At 50.8% G+C, this 18,902-nt stretch overlaps 1 protein-coding gene and 1 non-coding gene across 4 annotated transcripts; one reads left to right on the top strand and one right to left on the bottom strand.

The window, feature by feature from the left end:
- The first annotated feature begins 1,066 nt into the window (after window positions 1-1,066).
- Window positions 1,067-11,088, top strand: KEAP1 (kelch like ECH associated protein 1). Of its 3 annotated transcripts, none has more exons than XM_060007724.1 (6): window positions 1,067-1,631; window positions 3,693-4,378; window positions 5,790-6,475; window positions 7,762-7,967; window positions 8,246-8,422; window positions 8,580-11,088. In XM_060007724.1, the coding sequence occupies exons 2-6, from the start codon at window positions 3,740-3,742 to the stop codon at window positions 8,744-8,746; spliced, it is 1,875 nt and encodes a 624-aa protein (XP_059863707.1). In that variant the 5' UTR covers window positions 1,067-1,631; window positions 3,693-3,739; the 3' UTR covers window positions 8,747-11,088. The 3 variants fall into 3 exon arrangements, with proteins under 3 accessions (XP_059863707.1, XP_059863706.1, XP_059863705.1); XM_060007723.1 differs by having other exon boundaries at window positions 1,599-2,020; XM_060007722.1 differs by having other exon boundaries at window positions 1,599-4,378.
- Window positions 11,089-17,458: 6,370 nt separating this feature from the next.
- On the bottom strand, window positions 17,459-17,565 carry LOC132423803 (U6 spliceosomal RNA). Its single transcript, XR_009519106.1, has one exon. It is a non-coding gene; the product is annotated as a U6 spliceosomal RNA (small nuclear RNA).
- Between the last annotated feature and the right edge of the window lie 1,337 nt (window positions 17,566-18,902).

Here is an 18,902-nt window from a genome sequence, read left to right as displayed (position 1 = left end):
CTGCCTTCTGCTGTGTCCTCACATGGTGGAGAAAGAGAAGCAAGCTCTCTGGTGTCTCCTCTGATAAGGGCACTCATGCCATCACGAGGGCCCCACCCTCAAGTCCTCATCTAAACCTAATTACCTTCCTAAATCCCCATCTCCAAATACCATCACCTTGGGGGTTAGGGCTTCAAAATATGATGATGGGGGGGCACAATTCAGTCCATAGTACTTTTTTCTTTTTTTCCACATTAAAAAAAATCGAAGTAAACATGTCTTGCTTCTTTTCACTGGCTGCATGGTATTTCACAGCATAGACATACCACCACTTATACCAGGGCCCTAGGGAGGGACACGTGTTGAGTCCAACACCTTGCCTTTATACACAGTGTGGCAATAAACATCTGTGTACATACATCCTCCAGCACCCGTGCCAGTGTACCTTGGATAAATTTCTACATGTGGCACTGCTGGGTCACAGGTCTTGTAGATGTTATTTTGAGATACTGGAGGTTTCTTTCGGCCTGTGGAGGAGGGTGCGGGTGTCCTCACAGTCTCAGTCACTCCCTGTACAGTATTTGCCGGCTATGCTATTGCGCCCCCTCTGGAGCTACCCAGAACTGCAGCTTCACGCAACTGGAATGGGAGGAGCAGGGAGGAACCCCACTCCAGCCTCGGACACCGGATTAATCCCAGACCCTGAGCAGGGAGGCTGAATCTTCCAGGTTCACCCCGGAAGCGGGTGGAATCCTTTCTTAGACCAACATCTGTTCAGCCTAGTGTTTCATATAGATGGACTCTTTTTAAAAAAACTTAAATACATTTACTTAAAAACTAACTTTATATCACAAACAGCATAAATGGCAAATCAGTATCACTTGCCATGAAAAATAACAATCCATGTTTATTGGGCCCTAGCGTTCTCCTTTAGTTCTCCCGATAACCTAGCAGGTATTAACATTTTACAGGGAGGAAACTGAAGCATGGAGAGGTTAAATTATGGGCCCACCAGCACAGAGCTAGAGAGTGGCAAAGCAGTTGTTCGAATGCCCGCCCGCGAGCTCCACGCGCCTCCAGACTGGAGATAAAAAATAAAGACAATGCAAATCCAAGTAGGTAGACAATTCTGGCTGGATCCTGCGGCCGCCTTAATGTGAGGCCTGCACTGTGTGGAGTTAAAGGGAGAACAGGTCTTGGAGAGCAGGCCTGCGCTGACACGACGAAACCCGGCGGATGGAAGGGGCTGCGAAGGAGGGACGGGCCGGGTGGGCTTGGCCATGCGCCCTCGCCCGACGCCCCATTCCTCGCTCATGGGCGCTGGGCACCTGCGGGAAGGGCGGGGAATCGCGACTCCTTCCCCGCTGCGCCCTCTCCCTGCCTCCTTCCTGGGCGTCCCGAGGCTGCCCCCCATTCGACGGCCGCAATCCCGCAGGCCCCGCCGCCCCAAAGCCGAGGCCCCCCAGACGGCGGAAGCTCCCGCGGGACCCTGACAGTGAAGGTTAGGCTGGAGTCTCGCCCGACCGGGCCACGGCCCCTCGGGCTTCCCGGAAGCTCGGTGCGCGGGTGGCACCACCGTACCCGGAGCCACCGCCGCGCCCCTGGCATCCCCACCCCTCCTCGAGAGCAGCGGAGGCTACGCAGAGACGCAGGTGAGCGCGCCGGCGGCGGCAGCGGCGGGGTGGGGTGTCCACTGATCCCTGGTGCGGGGAAGCGCTGGGCCTCGAACCTGGGGCTCATTCTCCGCGGCTCCGACCACGCGGCTGGGTGCGCTGCGGTCCTTGGCCCCGCCGCAATGACCGGCGCTGTGGTCGCCGCGCTGGGGCTGCGCAACAGGGCGACAGCTAGCGTGGGCGGGTGAGGGGAGCGGCCCTGCCGCGGGAGGCCTGGGGCCGCGGGGACTTTTATTCTGACACGGCCGGCGCCCGGCTCTGCTTAGTCATGGTGACCTGCGCGCGTTCTGCGCCTCCCCCCTGCGCACTGCGATGGAGGCGTCCGGGCCTGGGCGACGGAGGCGGAGCCCGAGCGCGGCCATGGCGGGGTGAGTGGGGCGGCCAGCGCCCGGGCTGAGGGCGCCACGGGCCGTGAGCGCCCTGCGGCCGTGCCCGGGGGCCAGAGAACCGGGAGATGCGGGACCGGTCTCGGGGTTCCCGCGGCTCCGCGGAGGGCCAGGAGGGCGCGGCTCGAGTCCTATCCTTTTGTTGGACGGCGCGACTCGCGGGGTGGCCCGGGAGCGACGCAAGCCGAGCGAGAGGCCCAGGGAGCGCCGCTCGGACGGAGGCCCGGGGACCCCGGGGCGTTGGGGGGCTTGGTTTGCGCCCTGGGGATGGCAGTGGACAGGCCGCGGCGGGGTCACTTCCCCCCTTCTCCAGGCCTTGGCGGCTCAGGCGGGACATGCGCAGTCCCCCACTTACCGCTTCTTGGGGGGAAGTGCCCGGTGCCCAGGGGGCACCGTTGATCTATTGGCCAAAGACCGAGAGGCAGGCCTGGGTCTCGGCTGGGGAGAGGCGGCCAAGCGGCATCCAGGGCCCGCTGGAGGAGGGTGCTCTGGCAGGGACAGTGGAGTGGGCAGTCAGCCAGCCACAGCTTACTGACCTCTGCGGGGTGCCAGGCCCCAGGCAGGATGCAGGGGAGGCACATGAGAGGGTGGGCATAACCCTGACCTACACAGGTCTACCTGCTCTCTGAAGCCTGGGGCTCAGGGCCAGAGGAACAGGCCATCCTTCAACAAGTAAGCAAAGGAGCTCCTTTCCATTCTTGACAAGTGCTGTGATGGAAATAAAACACGGAGGAGGTGACTCTGAGTCGAGCCCAGAGAAAGATAAGATGAAGAACCCAGGGAGCCTCTTGCAGACCCCCCCCCCACGCCACTCCCCACAGGACTTTTCAAAACATAACTCATGCCCTGGCCCTCCAGACTCCACAGGGTTCACCGAAAGCCTCCCTTCATTAGTCAGTCTCTCTCATTACACTCCTCCCTGATTCTCTAGATTGTCTCTCATCATTCTGCCTCTGAGCCTTTGCACTTGCTGTTCCCTCTGCCTGGAAAACTAACTCCCACCCCCAGCTTCTTCATACGTTCACCCTTCTGGTCTCAGCTCCAACAGAGGCCTGGACTACCTGATTTAAAAAAAAATGCCCTCATACGACACTGTCCCAATGCTGTTGTCATTTTCTTTATAACCCCAGTTTCTGCTCCAGTCTTGCTTATTTTACTTATGGCCCTTCCCTCCCCAGTGTCAGCACCAGCGGGGCACAGTGCATTTCTGTCTTGGTCACTGCTGTGTCCCCGGTGCCTAGAACAGTGCCTGGCATACAGTAGGTGCTCAATAAATGTTGGTGAGGTGAATGAAGGAATGAGTTGGACATGTCCTAGGAAGGGAGGGGCCACCAGAGAGCTGGAACAGAATGAGCAAAGGGAAGAGGTGGACAGGAGCTGACTGTGAAGAGCTTTGCAAGCCATTGAAGAATTTGGTTTTATTCTTCATGCCACAGGGAGTTGTAGGGGGATTCTGAGCAGGGGAGGGACACCATCTGACCTATGATTTAGGCTGGACCCTCGGGCTGGTGAGGCCATGGGGCAGTTAGGGAGTGCAAATGCACACTGCTTCACCTGTGCTTAGGAAGGAAAACTGGGCTAGGAGTTACTTTATCTTAGAAAAGAAGGCCTGGCCCCAGGCCCTCCCCCCAGCCCTGTGCTCTCCCTCCTCCAGGCCCCTGAGTGCCAGTGGTGGTGTTGTCCCTTGTCACCTGGAACCCCATGCAGCTGGAACCCGGGCCTAGTGGGGCTGGGGCCCACACCCAATTCCTACCCCTGAGGTCACAGCGCCCTGAGGGGGCAGGGGACACGGTGATGTACGCCTCCACCGAGTGCAAGGCCGAGGTGACGCCCTCCCAGCACGGCAACCGCACCTTTAGCTACACCCTGGAGGATCACACCAAGCAGGCCTTCGGCATCATGAACGAACTGCGGCTCAGCCAGCAGCTGTGTGATGTCACGCTGCAGGTCAAGTACCAGGACGCACCAGCCGCCCAGTTCATGGCCCACAAGGTGGTGCTGGCCTCATCCAGCCCCGTCTTCAAGGCCATGTTCACCAATGGGCTGCGGGAGCAGGGCATGGAGGTGGTGTCCATTGAGGGCATCCACCCCAAGGTCATGGAGCGCCTCATTGAGTTCGCCTACACGGCCTCCATCTCCATGGGTGAGAAGTGTGTGCTCCATGTCATGAACGGTGCCGTCATGTACCAGATTGACAGCGTGGTCCGCGCCTGCAGCGACTTCCTGGTGCAGCAGCTGGACCCCAGCAACGCCATTGGCATCGCCAACTTCGCCGAGCAGATCGGCTGTACTGAGCTGCACCAGCGTGCCCGAGAGTACATCTACATGCACTTTGGGGAGGTGAGCAAGGGGAGGGGACGTGGAGCCAGGGCTTGGGAGCAGCATCAGAAGGACCAGGGAACAGACAGGTGGTCATCACTGTCTCCCCTTAAGATGTGAAGGGTCAAGGCAAGGAGCTGGAGAAACATGGGGTTCTGGTCTCCTAGTCTACATATCTGGGGCAACTCTGGGAAACAGCGAGGAAAGTGAGGCCTTCACGGGTTTCTGGGCCCCCTGGTCTCTCTGGGGTCAAAGGTGGGGATAGGGTGCAGTGAATATGTTGGCAGTTCCATCCTGGTGTGCTGAGCAGGGCCTGACCTTTCAGTCAGTCCGCCATTATTTATTGAACACCCATGGCGTGCTGTTGACTGCAAGTATGACCCTTACACATGTTTTCTTTGGTCCACGGAGTGTTGTCCTTGCACTATTCTTTGTTTCGTTTTCGTTTTTAAGTGGAGGAAGTTGTGAATAGAGAAAATAAGTGCTTGTTTAGCACTTGCTGTGGGCCAGCCCCTGTTCTAAGTGATTTTCATCCTTTAAGTCACTGAATCTTCCCAGCTCTCCTGAGAGGAGGTATGCTTTGGAGTGCCTTCTTGGAAGTTTTCAAAGTCATCCTCCAGTGGCTGGGACCAGCTGCGGTGGACACTACCCTGATCCCCACTCCTCTTCTTCTCTACCACCTTGGGGGTTGTCCAGATGCTCCAAGAAGCTCTGGCATTAGTCCTAAGGCCTGTGGCTTCCAGGAAGGTGGTCCAAGCGCAAGGCTCTCCCACTGACCTGCACAGCATTGGTTTCAAGGGATTGCATGGGCTTGGGAGTACCAGAAAATTGGGAACCCGCTTATGTGGGGTGACTGAAATTATTTATATAGACCAGTGCCTGGCAAGAAATATTTACCCCAGGAGTAGCCCTGCTATGAGATAGCTACTAATTTAATCCCCTTTTTATAGAGGAAGAAAACCAAGACCTGGAATGTTTCAGATCTTTGCCCAGAGTCACACAGTTAGAAAGTAGTAGGCCGAAATTGCAACTCAGGCTGTTTTCTTCGAGCCTGAACTTTTTTTTCTTTCTAGAATATTCTATTGCTATTGCCTTTGTAGTCTGTCTGCTATTTTGAAAAGTAATTTCCTTAAAAGGGTAACGTTCAAATACAAAATCATACAAAAACGTACACGGTACATCGTGTCCTTGCCCATTTACCTGAGTACTTGTGTACTACATGCTTGGCTCACGCAATGTAACTCATTTGATCCTCACACACTGTGAGGTTCATACTATTCACATCCCCATTTCACACCTGAGGAAGCTGAGGTCGTCAGAGGCAGGTTGAGTGACTTGTCCAAGGTCATAGCACTGTTGAAGGGCGGGCTGGGGGGGTGGGGAGGTGGAGAGAGACATGGAAGTCAGCCCGTCACACAAATGCCCTCTGCAGGTGGCCAAGCAAGAGGAGTTCTTCAACCTGTCCCACTGCCAGCTGGTGACCCTCATCAGCCGGGACGATCTGAACGTGCGCTGCGAGTCTGAGGTCTTCCACGCCTGTATCAACTGGGTCAAGTACGACTGCGAGCAGCGGCGCTTCTACGTGCAGGCGCTGCTGCGGGCTGTGCGCTGCCACTCGCTCACCCCCCACTTCCTGCAGATGCAGCTGCAGAAGTGTGAGATCCTGCAGTCGGACTCCCGCTGCAAGGACTACCTGGTGAAGATCTTCCAGGAGCTCACCCTGCACAAGCCCACACAGGTGATGCCCTGCCGGGCGCCCAAGGTGGGCCGGCTCATCTACACGGCCGGCGGTTACTTCCGCCAGTCACTCAGCTACTTGGAGGCCTACAACCCCAGCGACGGCACCTGGCTCCGGTTGGCGGACCTGCAGGTGCCAAGGAGCGGGCTGGCGGGCTGTGTGGTAGGTGGGCTGCTGTATGCCGTGGGTGGTCGGAACAACTCCCCCGATGGCAACACCGACTCCAGCGCCCTGGACTGCTACAACCCCATGACCAACCAGTGGTCGCCCTGCGCCTCCATGAGCGTACCTCGAAACCGAATCGGGGTTGGGGTCATCGATGGGCACATCTATGCTGTCGGCGGCTCCCATGGCTGTATCCACCACAACAGTGTGGAGAGGTGAGTGGCGGCGTCTGGAGGGGTGGGCTCCAAGGGTTCCACTGCTGACGGGTCCCAAGCCATTGGGATCTGGGGGTTCCCCCTGTTGTTGAGTGCTTTTCTCTGTGCCTTGCCTTCAGGGAGTGGAAGCCTCAAGGTGAAGCTAAACTCCTGGGAGATTTATGGTCGTGACCTTGGATGCTGGGTCTGGGCCTGGCAACTGTTTACAGGGCCACCACAAATGCACACAGCAACTTTATGCAGCTTTGGAAAAAGTTCCATCAGTTTGAAATTGTTGTAATATGCGAATTTTGTTAAAACGTGACACCTCACTGCCATCTGTCCACAAATTGTTGTAATAAACATATGTATGAGGCCTGCTACGTGGTAGGTCCCCCCTCAGATGTGGTGCCCTTGTGCAGTACACAGTCTGCACAACTGTGCGTGGTGACCCTGTGTTTAGAGGCCAAGTATTTTGGGCTTTTGACTCTCCTATAGCCTTGTCCTCTGCCTTCTTGTTTTCCAGAGGTGTGAGCCAGAATACAGTTCTCACCTGGAACTTGTTAAAACAAACTCCCCGGCCCACGACAGGGGATGCTGGAGATCTGGCATTGGTGGGTTTGGAGTGAGGCTGGGGAGTAGGAATTTTAAACAAACACCCCAGAGGCTTCTAATGTACACGGTCTGTGAATAGGATGATGAGATGATGCATCGCCCTCAACAGGCCACTTTCGAGAAGAAAAGGGGCCCTATGAATTATTCCAGGAGCACAGGCCTGAACTGGAAGTGCCTGGGCCAACTGGGACATATGGTTACTCCGTCGTTGAGCATCATACTTTGAGAAGAACCATGCCAGGGGGTAGCCTAGTTGTTCGGACTGGGGTTCTGGTGTCCAAGAGAGCTGGGTCAAACCCCAGGTCTGCCACTTCCTGGGTGACCCTGAGTATGCCATCTCACCTCTCTGTGCCTCTGTCTTGTCATCTGTGAGGTGGGGGACAATAGCGAGGACTCCTTTCCCCACTAGGCTGTGTGGGGCTTTGGTGAGATAATACACATAACACTCAACACAGGCAGTGGTATGATGGAGCCATTGGGGTACAACAGATGTGCATGTGACCTTGAGCAGATGGTGGCTGTGAACCTCAGTTTCCTCATCTGGAAAATGGACCTACTGATAACTTGTGTTTTGGGGAATCCTTGTGAGAATTAAAGAGTTCAAGTGCCTAAAGACATAGCAGAACATCAGTGGGGGTTAGTGTTCCAGGTCAGCTGTGGTTGCTGCTGTCATTGTTATTATGTCGTTGCAGGTATGAGCCAGAGCGGGATGAGTGGCACTTGGTGGCCCCAATGCTGACACGAAGGATCGGGGTGGGAGTGGCTGTCCTCAACCGTCTACTCTACGCGGTCGGGGGCTTTGACGGGACGAACCGCCTTAACTCAGCCGAGTGTTACTACCCAGAGAGAAACGAGTGGCGAATGATCACACCCATGAACACCATCCGAAGTGGGGCAGGTGCGCAGGGGCTGCGGGGAGGGGAGAGAAGAGGAACACCTTCCCACCCCTGGGCGTGAAACTCGGCCAGGCCTCCTGTTTCAGCCTTAAACCCCGTGGCACACACAGGAGAGCTAGATTCTGATAGAGTCCATGCTCTTCTCTCCCGGCTTTGTTTCTAAAGGGTCACTCGGGAGAGGGGAGAAGGGGGAGGGGAGGGTCCCCCCGCCCAAGAAGGTGGTGGCTGAGGCCTGCAAGGCCAGGCCCCGGAGTCACCCTCTCTGTGTGGTACCACTTAGGAGTCTGCGTCCTGCACAACTGCATCTATGCTGCGGGGGGCTACGATGGTCAGGACCAGCTGAACAGCGTGGAACGCTACGACGTGGAGACAGAAACGTGGACTTTCGTAGCCCCCATGAAGCATCGGCGAAGCGCTCTGGGAATTACTGTGCACCAGGGAAGAATCTATGTTCTCGGTGAGGCCCTGGGGGTGGGGGCCTGGGTGGAGAAGCCTACCTAACCCCATCTTTTAGGGGCAGGCTCCAGTCCTGGCAGGAAGGCATCTTGTGGTTTCTTCTCCTCTTTTTCCCCCGCCCTCGGAGGGAGCAACCATCCCTTCTGCTCTCCCTGCAGGAGGCTACGACGGTCACACGTTCTTGGACAGCGTGGAGTGTTACGACCCAGACACGGACACCTGGAGCGAGGTGACCTGCATGACATCTGGCCGGAGTGGAGTTGGCGTCGCTGTCACCATGGAACCCTGCCGGAAGCAGATTGACCAGCAGAACTGTACCTGTTGAGCCACTTTTGTTTCTTGGGCAAAAAAAAGTTCCAATCCAGAGTACTGTCGTCTTTGTACAAAAACAGGGACAAAAGAAAAGGCTACAGAGCAAATGCTTGTCCTGCAGGATGGGAGGCTGGGATGCCTCAGTGTTAAAATGACAACTCGAAAGAAAAGGCCAGAATGGGAACCCGTGAGCCCATCAGAGTAGTCCCAGGAATGTCCGAGAGAGCCTGCCCGGGAGGTGGGTGCGGGAAGGGCAGGCCCATCGGGGAGAGGCCCCTACACCTGCTACCCCGAGACCAGGCCTGGGTCCCACACCAGCAGCCACCACCTCCCCTTGGGATGAAAGCAGGTGCCGAGGACAGGCTGGTTTTTGTTCCCTGCATCTTCGTGATTGGTTCTTGGAGGCCTGGGAACGAGCCAACTGAGGCCTCAGGGGCTGAGGCCCCTCCAGAGGTGTGGACCCCGAGGATGGGCCTGTACATAGAAACCATTGGGTATCACTGCCCTGGACAGTCATTTTGTTGATAAGTAACCCTGTAACTTTCCATTGAAAATAAAGAACAAACTAACTAGTGTCTTCCACCCGGGCTCCCAGCTGGAGGTCTTGAGCCAGTGGGACGGAAAGGACTCTTCTCCTGAAATGCACTCAAGTCTTCGATTTAGGGCTTGGATTTGAAACCAGTTTGTTATCTCGGCCCATTGAATTTTGATACCTAGGTTATCTTTCTCCCCATGGGCAAACCACACAGGGCTCACTTTGTCTGTCACTTTTAGCTGCTTTGCAGACAGTGACCCAACTCCTTGACTCATCTCCTAGGGCTCCCTGAGGTTAATTGCACACGCGAACAGTTTGTATTTTAAGGAGGACTATCCCCAGCACGCCTTCCAAATTCCGTGAAAGTCCATCCGTCATCTTTATACACTTCAATAATGTAGACCGAGCCTTTTATTTTATTTAGGTGTCTGGGACAAAGGGGTTCTTGAGAATTTTCTTCAGGCAAAGGGTTCAGCAGCCTGGTTCCTTCTGAACTATATGTGTGAACGGAGTACGTGGCCTGGATCTTTTCTGCGAGTCAGCTCTGTTCGTGCTGGGGGAGTGGAGAAAAGAAGAATGAAGTACGGTCTCAACTATTGGGGATTTCACAGGTTCTTCCAAACAGCTTAGAGGAAACATTTGATTCCTTCCCTGCCAGGAGCAACAAGAGAAGCCACCACAATGAGAAGCCCGCGCACCGCAATGAAGAGTAGCCCCCGCTCGTGGCAGCTAGAGAGAGCCCGCACGCAGCAATGAAGACCTAACACAGCCAGAAAAAATAAATAAATTTATTAAAAAATACTAATATCAATAAAAATAATAATATATTAAAAAAAGTATCCAGTTGGGGAGAAAACAATTTTTATATTAGGTCTCTCTGTTCATGAACTTGGTATATCCGTCTATTTAGTGAAGACTTTGCTGTCCTTCAGGAAAGCTTTATAATTTCTCCACAAAGGGCTTGCAGTAGGTTTTATGGGAGTTTTATAGGCCTTGCTCTTGTCAATGAGATCTTTACTCACTGATCCTTTTAAATTGATATTTCTGTTATGGGGAAGTTGTTGATATAGATGTATTGGTCTTCTGCCAGCTTCTTTCTAGTACCTTTTTTTTTTTTAGCAGATAGCCATCTACAAATAATGATAGTGTAATGTCATCTTCCCAATAGTTCTACAAGTCATTTCCTTTCCTTGTCTTACAGCATTAGCTAAGACATCCTATACAATTTTGATTAGTAATGGTAATAGTGGGCATCGTTGTCTTACTTCTAACTATAAGGTGACTGCTTCTCATGTTCCACCATTAATTCTGATACTTTTGCCAGAACATTTTCTGTAATCTGTGCCTTAAGTTTTGCTGGAAACTTTATCAAGTTCAGGAAGCTCCCTCCTATACCTAGTTTGCTACATCTTTTTAAAAATCATAAATGGATGTTGAATTTTCTAGATGTCTCTCATTCACGAGGTGGGTGCCAAGAAACTGCATTTCTAACAAGTTCCCAGTCGATGCTGAAGCTGCTCGTCCAGGGACCACATTTTGAGACATTGGCGTAGAACAAGAATAACGGGTTAAAGGCAAATTCTGAGAAACAACATTTAAGGAGTAGAGGGATGTAAGAGAAGGCCCGATAGGAGCACAACAGCAGCAGAAAATTACGAGAAAAACTAAGAAATGTACAGTGTCACAGAAGCCAAGTGGTGAAAAATTTGAGCACAAAAAGTTTAAAAGAATCACACTATTAAATACAAAGCAGTTCAGAAGGAGACCTTCAAATGCTCACTGGATTTGGCGATTGGAAGGTAAGCTTACTAAGAACCATTTTGGTAGAATTGTGAGGGTAAAGCAATAGATTCTGCAGGTGTTTATCGAATGCCTCCTTACAACAGGCACTGTTGCCGAGGAGATAACACTGAAGGATGCTGAAAGAAGGAATATCTCTTTTGAGACATTTGGGTGAGAAGAGGCAAAGTACGCATGACAGCTAGAGAGGAACGAAGGGTTCAGGGAGGGTTTGGGGTTTTGCTTTTAAGATTCAGAAGACAGAGCGTGTTTATAAGCTAAGGGGAAGTTCCAGTATAGAAAGAGAAAACAAAGATGAAGGCGAAAGGATGAACTTATAGTGATGATGAGCAAGTAACTTCCCACTCTTAATCAACTGGACAATGTCTAAGATAACTTTCAGCTCTGTGAAGGCCACTGTAGTTCTGGGTGCTAGAGTATCTTGCTTTGTGCAATACAACATACCTTCAATTCAAGGACTATCTTCTCCCTTGGGAGTGTATTCTGGTGCATTTGTTTGTTTTTTAATTGGGCGAAGGAAGTATTTATTACTTGCAACAAGTAAGGAGAACACTAGGGACCCTGGTTTTAAAATATAAATATTAGTGGGAATATACAGTATTGCAGAAGATAGAATTTAAGAAAATTAAATTTAAAAGAAGAAGAGAGAAAACAGAGTAGGTTTGAGACCCGTATCTGTCACTTACTAGGTTCAAATCCTCTCTGGGCCTCATTTTCCTCCTCTGTAAAGTGGGGAATAGTAACAGTATCTAGCACCTGGCACACAGTAAGAATGCAATAAATGTAGTTATTATTGACTAGGAACGAGATAAGTACTAGAAACCTGAAATGCTAACATTAATCTGAATTATTAAGGTTTTCAAAGTCAGAATGATAATGATAACATTTTATTACCTCAGAGCACTATACCTGCATTACTTAAAATTCCTCACTGGCTCTCATTACCTGTGAAAAATCAGTGCTTCCACCAACCCACCTGTCTCATTTTATGATGGTTTTGTAGCTCCCCAAGACCTCAGGGTTGATACAGGAAGTGTGGCCTAAAAGGAGTGCAGCACCCTCTTGTGGGCCTTGGGTAAAAAACGGAACTATTTCCAGGGAAGAAAAGGAGCAAGATTGGAGAAGCCCCAGAGTGTAGAATGCCCTGATTTTGGCTTGTTCCTTTTTTTTTTTTTTTTTTTTTTGCAGTACGCGGGCCTCTCACTGCTGTGGCCTCTCCCGTTGCGGAACACAGACTCCGGACGCGCAGACTCAGCGGCCATGGCTCACGGGCCCAGCCGCTCCGCGGCATGTGGGATCTTCCCGGACCGGGGCACGAACCCGTGTCCCCTGCATCGGCAGGCGGCCTCTCAACCACTGCGCCACCAGGGAAGCCCAGTTCCTATTTTTTTAAAAAAATCAGCATTCTTCAAAACTTCTGGGAAAATTATATTTTTATAAATAAACAAGGACTCTCCCTCCTGTGAGCGCCAGCACCAAATCCACACCTCAGGGTTGTAACTTTGATTTTATTACACCCAATTGTAAGCCGGACACCCAGGAACACTTTTCAGACTACACATCCCAGGGTCCCCTGGGATTTATTCAGTTGATTTAGACAACATTTGTGGGAAATTCGAAACTGCAGCCCGATGCTGACGTCAGCTACCTCTTTGCCTTCCCCTGCCCTCACAGGAAAGATTAATAGCATTGGCCAAGGAGTTGGTGTTTCTTTCTTAAGTCTCAGCTATCGCAGGTGGATTCTCTTTCGTTTCTAGCCCATGTCTTTCCCTTACTGATCATATATCACCGTCTCTGACCATCTCCCAGTTCCTCTGAGGATTCACCAAGTGAAGAGATGAGGCGGGAACAACAAATATTTCAGTGCCTACCATATTCCAGACCCTGTGTAGATACAACTGGGAGCAGAAGACATGGTTTCTGCCCTCCTGTAGCCCATGGTGAAGGGTGGTGAGGAGTGGACAGTTATTTGTATTTTATTAATGTACAACCAGAAACCCTGAGAAGTGCTCTAGGAAAAAGTAGCTTGCAGAAATCATAAACAATGTATTTTTTGCCTTGTATTCATAATTATTCTTCGATTCTTCGTCTTGTTCACCATTTTATTTACTGGCACACAATAGGAGCTTCACCCATATTTGAACGTTGAGTAGATGAATTCTTGGTCACAATGGATGTATGATAAACATTTGTGAGATTAAATGGAATTGGTGAGGTCATGCAGATGCTTCTCCAATGGTGTGGATTTCGGCAGCTCTGTGCAAGAGTAGAGCTACTTAGCCTGTTACGATTTTAGTTCAACCCAAGAAGCCCTTTTGACCTTTCTTTACCTGTTATCATCAGATACCTTGGAACGTCATGGAACAGAGTAATCCCTCTTTCAGGTAACAGCCTGAATATATCCAGTTGCTGAATAAGTACCTACTGATGATGTCAGGAGCTGTGAGAAGCACTTGATAAATATTTTAAGGCAGCTTTAGATCCTTCCTCCAGCTCCCGTTTTAGGAGAAACAGCCCCAGTTCCTTAAACAATTTCTCATGTGACATGGTGAGTTCCTTTATCAGCTAGTTTCACTCCCCCGCCCCCAAACATTTTGAGGGTGATTTGAGTCTTGCCTTCTCCCTCTCCCCAGCTGGGGATAGGAAAGCGCAGGAGGGGGCTTTGGGACTTCTCATGTACGGGGATCACCGAAGCCCTTGCCGGGGTCCTTCTCGAATTGCAAGGGAGGAAGAGATTACCCTCAGAGAGAAGGGGGGTGATGGGTCCTTTCAGGGTATGGGGATGGCAATGACGACAAACCCTCAGGAAGGGAGGGGACAATGCCAGACCCCTTCTCAGGAAGGAGGAGCAATACGGGGACCCTTGAGGAAGGGGGGGAGTATGACCCTGGGGGTCCCCTTCGGAAAGGATGACATAGGAGGGGACTCCTCAAGAAGAGGGGGTGACGCCAAGGTCGGTCTCCCTCAGGAAGGATAATGCTGGGGCCCCATCAGCAAGGGGCCTGACACCAGGGTTCCCTAAAGAAGTGGGGACGACTCTGGCGTCGCTCTCAGGAAGAAGAGACGCTACTAGGGTTCACTTCAGGAGGGCGAGAGGATGCTGGAGTCCCCCTCAGTACGGCAGGAATGACGCTAGGATACTCTCAGGAAAGGGGGATGACGCCAGGGTCTCCCTAAGAAAATGGGAACGGCGCTGGGGTCTCTCTCAGGAAGGGAGTGACGCCAGGTCCCCTCATCCGCCTCAGGGTTCGTCGCACCCGCCTCGGTCCAAGCTCCTCGGCTCCCTCGGTCATCTAGTTCGAAAAGCGAAGCGGCCGCGCCTCTCACTGGCTGCTTTATTGGCTAATGACAGCTACGACAGCCAATCGTAGCTCGGGGAAGAAAATCTCCCGCGCGACGTTGGCACGCCTTCTTCCCAGTCTACGCGCCGCGCACCTTCCTGCCTGCTGTAGTTCCTCAGATCCACTCTAGGGGGCGCACGGGGTTCGAACGCCTAGTCCTACCTCCTTCCTCGCCTGTGACCCATTTTATAGAACAGTACCTACTTAGCAGGGCTGTTACGAGAGCTAAGTGCAATAATTTATGTAAAACTGTGCCTGTCACATGGTAATCGCCTGGCAAACCTGAGCTGTTATTATTTGCATTTTACAGCGAGGGAAACTGAAGCACAGCATGAGTAAGTAATCTGCTCAAACTAACTCAGTCATTAACTGGCAGAGTCGCGAACAGAATCCAGAGTCTGTGTGCTTATCTACTATGCTTCTGTGGCTCCCAGATAACAAATACTGGCTGTGTCTTTCCTCTGATTACGAAACAACTTCCCCTTGATTATGAAAGTAATACATGTTCATTGCAAAAATTCAGAAAACATCCAAGACTACAGAACAGAAAACACCAGTGTCTTTTAATCCATTCACTGGAGACTGTAAATATTTTGATGAACAAGCTGCTTTTTCTATGCAGATATGTAGGATGGTATAAAGCAGAACATTTTTAAAAATTTTATTTTTATTTATTTATTTTTGGCTGCATTTGGGTCTTCATTGCTGCGCAGGGGCTTTCTCTAGTTGCTGTGAGCAGGGGCTTGTTGCGAAGCATGGGCTCTAGGCGCGTGGGCTTCAGTAGTTGTGGCTCGTGGGCTCTAGAGCGCAGGCTCAGTATTTGTGGCACACAGACTTAGTTGCTCTGCGGCATGTGGGATCTTCCCCGACCAGGGCTTGAGCCCGTGTCCCTTGCATTGGCAGATGGATTCTTAACCACTGCGCCACCAGGGAAGCCCATGCAGAACGTTTTGAAGCCCGCTCTTCTCATCGTGAACATCTTGTCATTTCAATAAATACAGACCCACCTCATTGTTTTTATTTTTATTTATTTATATTTATTATATTTTATTTTTTAAAATTCTTATTTATCTATTTATTTTGGGCTGTGTTGGGTCTTTGTTGCTGCACACGGACCTTCTCTAGTTGCAGCGAGTGGGGGCTACTCTTTGTTGCGGTGCGCAGGCTTCTCATTGCGGTGGCTTCTCTTCTTGTGGAGCATGGGCTCTAGGCGTGCAGGCTTCAGTAGTTGTGGCACAAGGGCTCAGTAGTTGTGACTCACGGGCTCTAGAGCGCAGGCTCAGTAGTTGTGGCGCATGGGCTTAGTTGCTCTGCGGCATGTGGGATCTTCCCGGGCCAGGGATCGAACCTGTGTCCCCTGCATTGGTAGGAAGATTCTTAACCACTGCGCCACCAGGGAAGTCCCACCTCATTGTTTTTAATAAATGCATATTACTCCACCATACAGGAAGCATAATTTCATGACTACCTAGTGTTGGACATCTGGGTTCTTCACAATTCTTCACTATTCTGACCAGTACTAGAATGGGCATTTGGTACCTGCAACTTTAGGTTTTCAGCCAACTGGTTCTTTTTTTTCAAACTTTTTTATTGGAGTAAAATTGCTTTACAATGTTGTGTTAGTTTCTGCTGTACAATGAAGCGAATCAGCTGTATATATATATCTATATCCCCTCCCTCTTGGACCTCCCTCCCCCCCCCACCCCCATCCCATCCATCTAGGTCATCACAGAGCACTAAGCTGAGCTCCCTGTGCTATACAGCAGGTTCCTACTAGGTATTTTACTCCTGGTAGTGTATTTATGTCAAACCTAATCTCCCAATTCGTCCCACCCTTCCCTTCCCCCAATGTGTCCACATGTCAGTTCTCTACGTCTACGTCACTATTCCTGCCCTACAAATAGGTTCATCTGTACCATTTCTAGATGCCACATATATGCGTTAAAATACGATATTTTTCTCTTTCTGGCTTACTTCACTCAGTATGACAGACTCTAAGTCCATCCACATCTCTACAAATGACCCAATTTCGTTCCTTTTTATGGCTGAGTAATATTCCATTGTATATACATACCACATCTTCTTTATCTGTTCATCTATCATTGGACATTTAAAAAAATTATTTAATTTATTTATTGATTTTTGGCTGTGTTGGGTCTTCGTTGTGGTGCACGGGCTTCTCATTGCAGTGGCTTCTCTTGCTGTGGAGCACGGGCTCTAGGCATGTGGGCTTCGGTAGTTGTGGTGCGCAAGCTCAGTAGTTGTGGCACACAGGCTTAGTTGCTCCACGGCATGTGGGATCTTACTGGACTAGGGCTCGAACCCGTGTCCCCTGCATAGGCAGGTGGATTCTTAACCCCTGGGCCACCAGGGAAGTCCCTGGACATTTTTAAAATAAATTTATTCATTTGTTTTTATTTTTGGCTGTGTTGGGTCTTCGTTGCTGTGCGCGGGCTTTCTCTAGTTGCTCTGGGCAGGGGCTACTATTTGTTGCGGTGCGCGGTCTTCTCATTGTCGTGGCTTCTCTTGTTGCAGAGCACGGGTTCTAGGCCCGCGGGCTTCAGTAGGTGTGGTGCACGGGCTCTAGAGCGCAGGCTCAGTAGTTGTGGTGCATGGGCTTCATTGCTCTGCGTCATGTGGGATCTTCCTGGGCCAGGGCTCGAACCCGTGTCCCCTGCATTGGCAGGAGGATTCTTAACCACTGCGCCACCAGGGAAGCCCCGCTGGACATTTAGGTTGTTTCCATGTCCTGGCTATTGTAAATCGTGCTGCAATGAACACTGTGGTACATGTGTCCTTTTGAATTATGGTTTTCTCAGGGTATATGCCCAGTAGTGGGATTGCTTGGTCATATGGTAGTTCTATTTTTAGTTTTTTAAGGAACCTCCATACTGTTTTCCATAGTGGCTGTATCAATTTACATTCTCACCAACAGTGTAAAAGGGTTCCCTTTTCTCCACACCCTTTCCAGCATATGTTGTTTGTAGATTTTTTGATAATGGCCATTCTGACTGGTGTGAGGTGATACCTCACTGTAGTTTTGATTTGCAAAAATATGGAACGCTTCACGAATTTGCGTGTCATCCTTGTGCAGGGGCCATGCTAATCTTCTCTGTATGGTTCCAATTTTAGTATATGTGCTGCCGAAGTGAGCACCAACTGGTTCTTTAGGATAAATATTTTTAAAAGTGCAACGTCTGCGTCAAAATGCATGCACAGTTATGTTTTTGATAAATATTGTCAGACGACTCCTGGAGAGCTGTATGTGCTAATTTCTACCAGCACTAACGAACTATGAAAGTGCTTTGCCCACCCCTGGATGGTCCATCTTTTCATTATTTGCCAATAGGTGAAAAAAGAAAACTGTCTTCTTTTCATTTTACTTCCATATATTTTGATGCTGAGAAAGAGGGAGAAATATTACCCACATCCCATAATTTTGTGCATGTGAACTAAAATAGCGATAATAATATAAAAGTACCAGGCAGCTATCATTGTCAAACAGGCATTGGGTGAAGTGAGATCCCTGCCTTATTTCCCTGAATTTTCTCAACACTGTGAGATCACTTCTCAGCCTCAGTTTCCTCATCTGCAAAATGATAGTACCTATCTCAAGAACAGCTGGAAAGTTGATAAAATAATCTGAGTAATGAGTTTAGCATACGGCAGAGCCCTCTGAAGCCTGGGCGAGGTGGAACCGTTTGCCCCAGACCCCTGTAGCTTGCAAGTGGCTGACATCAACTTCAAAGAATGAACTGACTCCACCCCTTCCCAGGGCCCCCTGTCCTGTTCAGATTACAGGGCTTCTCTGCCCTTGGCCACCTTTCCCCGAGGAAAGATGAACTCCCCAACAGGAGAATTTTAAAGAGCCAGCTGACGGTCACATGCCACCTCTATCCTTTGACCCACATTCTCAGACTGTCACCAAGTCCCAACTCAGAAGGCATGTGGGACATCACTCCTACCCTTTTACACTTGGGAAAACTGAGGCCCAGAGCGAGAAGGCTCACCCAGAGCCGCCCACCTAACCCCCTGCAGGCTGGGATTGATACTGTCGCCTCCTGACCCCCAGCCCAACACCCTTTCCCCGACTCTGCTTCCCTTTGAAACACCCTCGGGAAAACAACTGTGTCTCCTCGTTGCTTCTTGCGCAAAATTCAGATTCCCTGGAAACTTCTACCTAGTTTTTCAGCTTTGCTCCGCCCCCCTGGGTCCAGGCTGGCCCCTGCTCCTCTGGCCCAGGATATCTACTATGAATCTTTAAGCCAAAGTCAAGCAGGAGAACCTTTGTATATATTAAACCCTCTACATTAACTCTCTCGCTTAAGTGCCAGTACTGCGCGGTCAGATAGAGCAGCCATTGGCTAAACGTGGCTACTTAATGTAAAGGAAAATTAAAACTCTAGTTCAGTTGCACTAGCCACATTTCAGGTGCTTGATAGCCACGTATGGCTAGTGGCTACCTTATTGGATAGCGCAGACATAGAACATTC

This window comes from Delphinus delphis, chromosome 3, assembly GCF_949987515.2.
Source record: "Delphinus delphis chromosome 3, mDelDel1.2, whole genome shotgun sequence".
Classification (NCBI taxonomy): domain Eukaryota; kingdom Metazoa; phylum Chordata; class Mammalia; order Artiodactyla; family Delphinidae; genus Delphinus; species Delphinus delphis.
The sequence above is the reverse complement of the archived record's forward strand: the minus strand, read 5'-3'. Positions and strand labels throughout refer to the sequence as shown.

Bases quoted from the DNA above. Each gene is read 5' to 3' on its own strand.
- KEAP1 (XM_060007724.1), top strand. From the start codon at position 3,740: ATGCAGCTGGAACCCGGGCCTAGTGGGGCTGGGGCCCACACCCAATTC. The intron at 4,379-5,789 runs GTGAGCAAGGGG...TGCCCTCTGCAG, and splicing joins TCTACATGCACTTTGGGGAG to GTGGCCAAGCAAGAGGAGTT. The intron at 6,476-7,761 runs GTGAGTGGCGGC...ATGTCGTTGCAG, and splicing joins CACCACAACAGTGTGGAGAG to GTATGAGCCAGAGCGGGATG.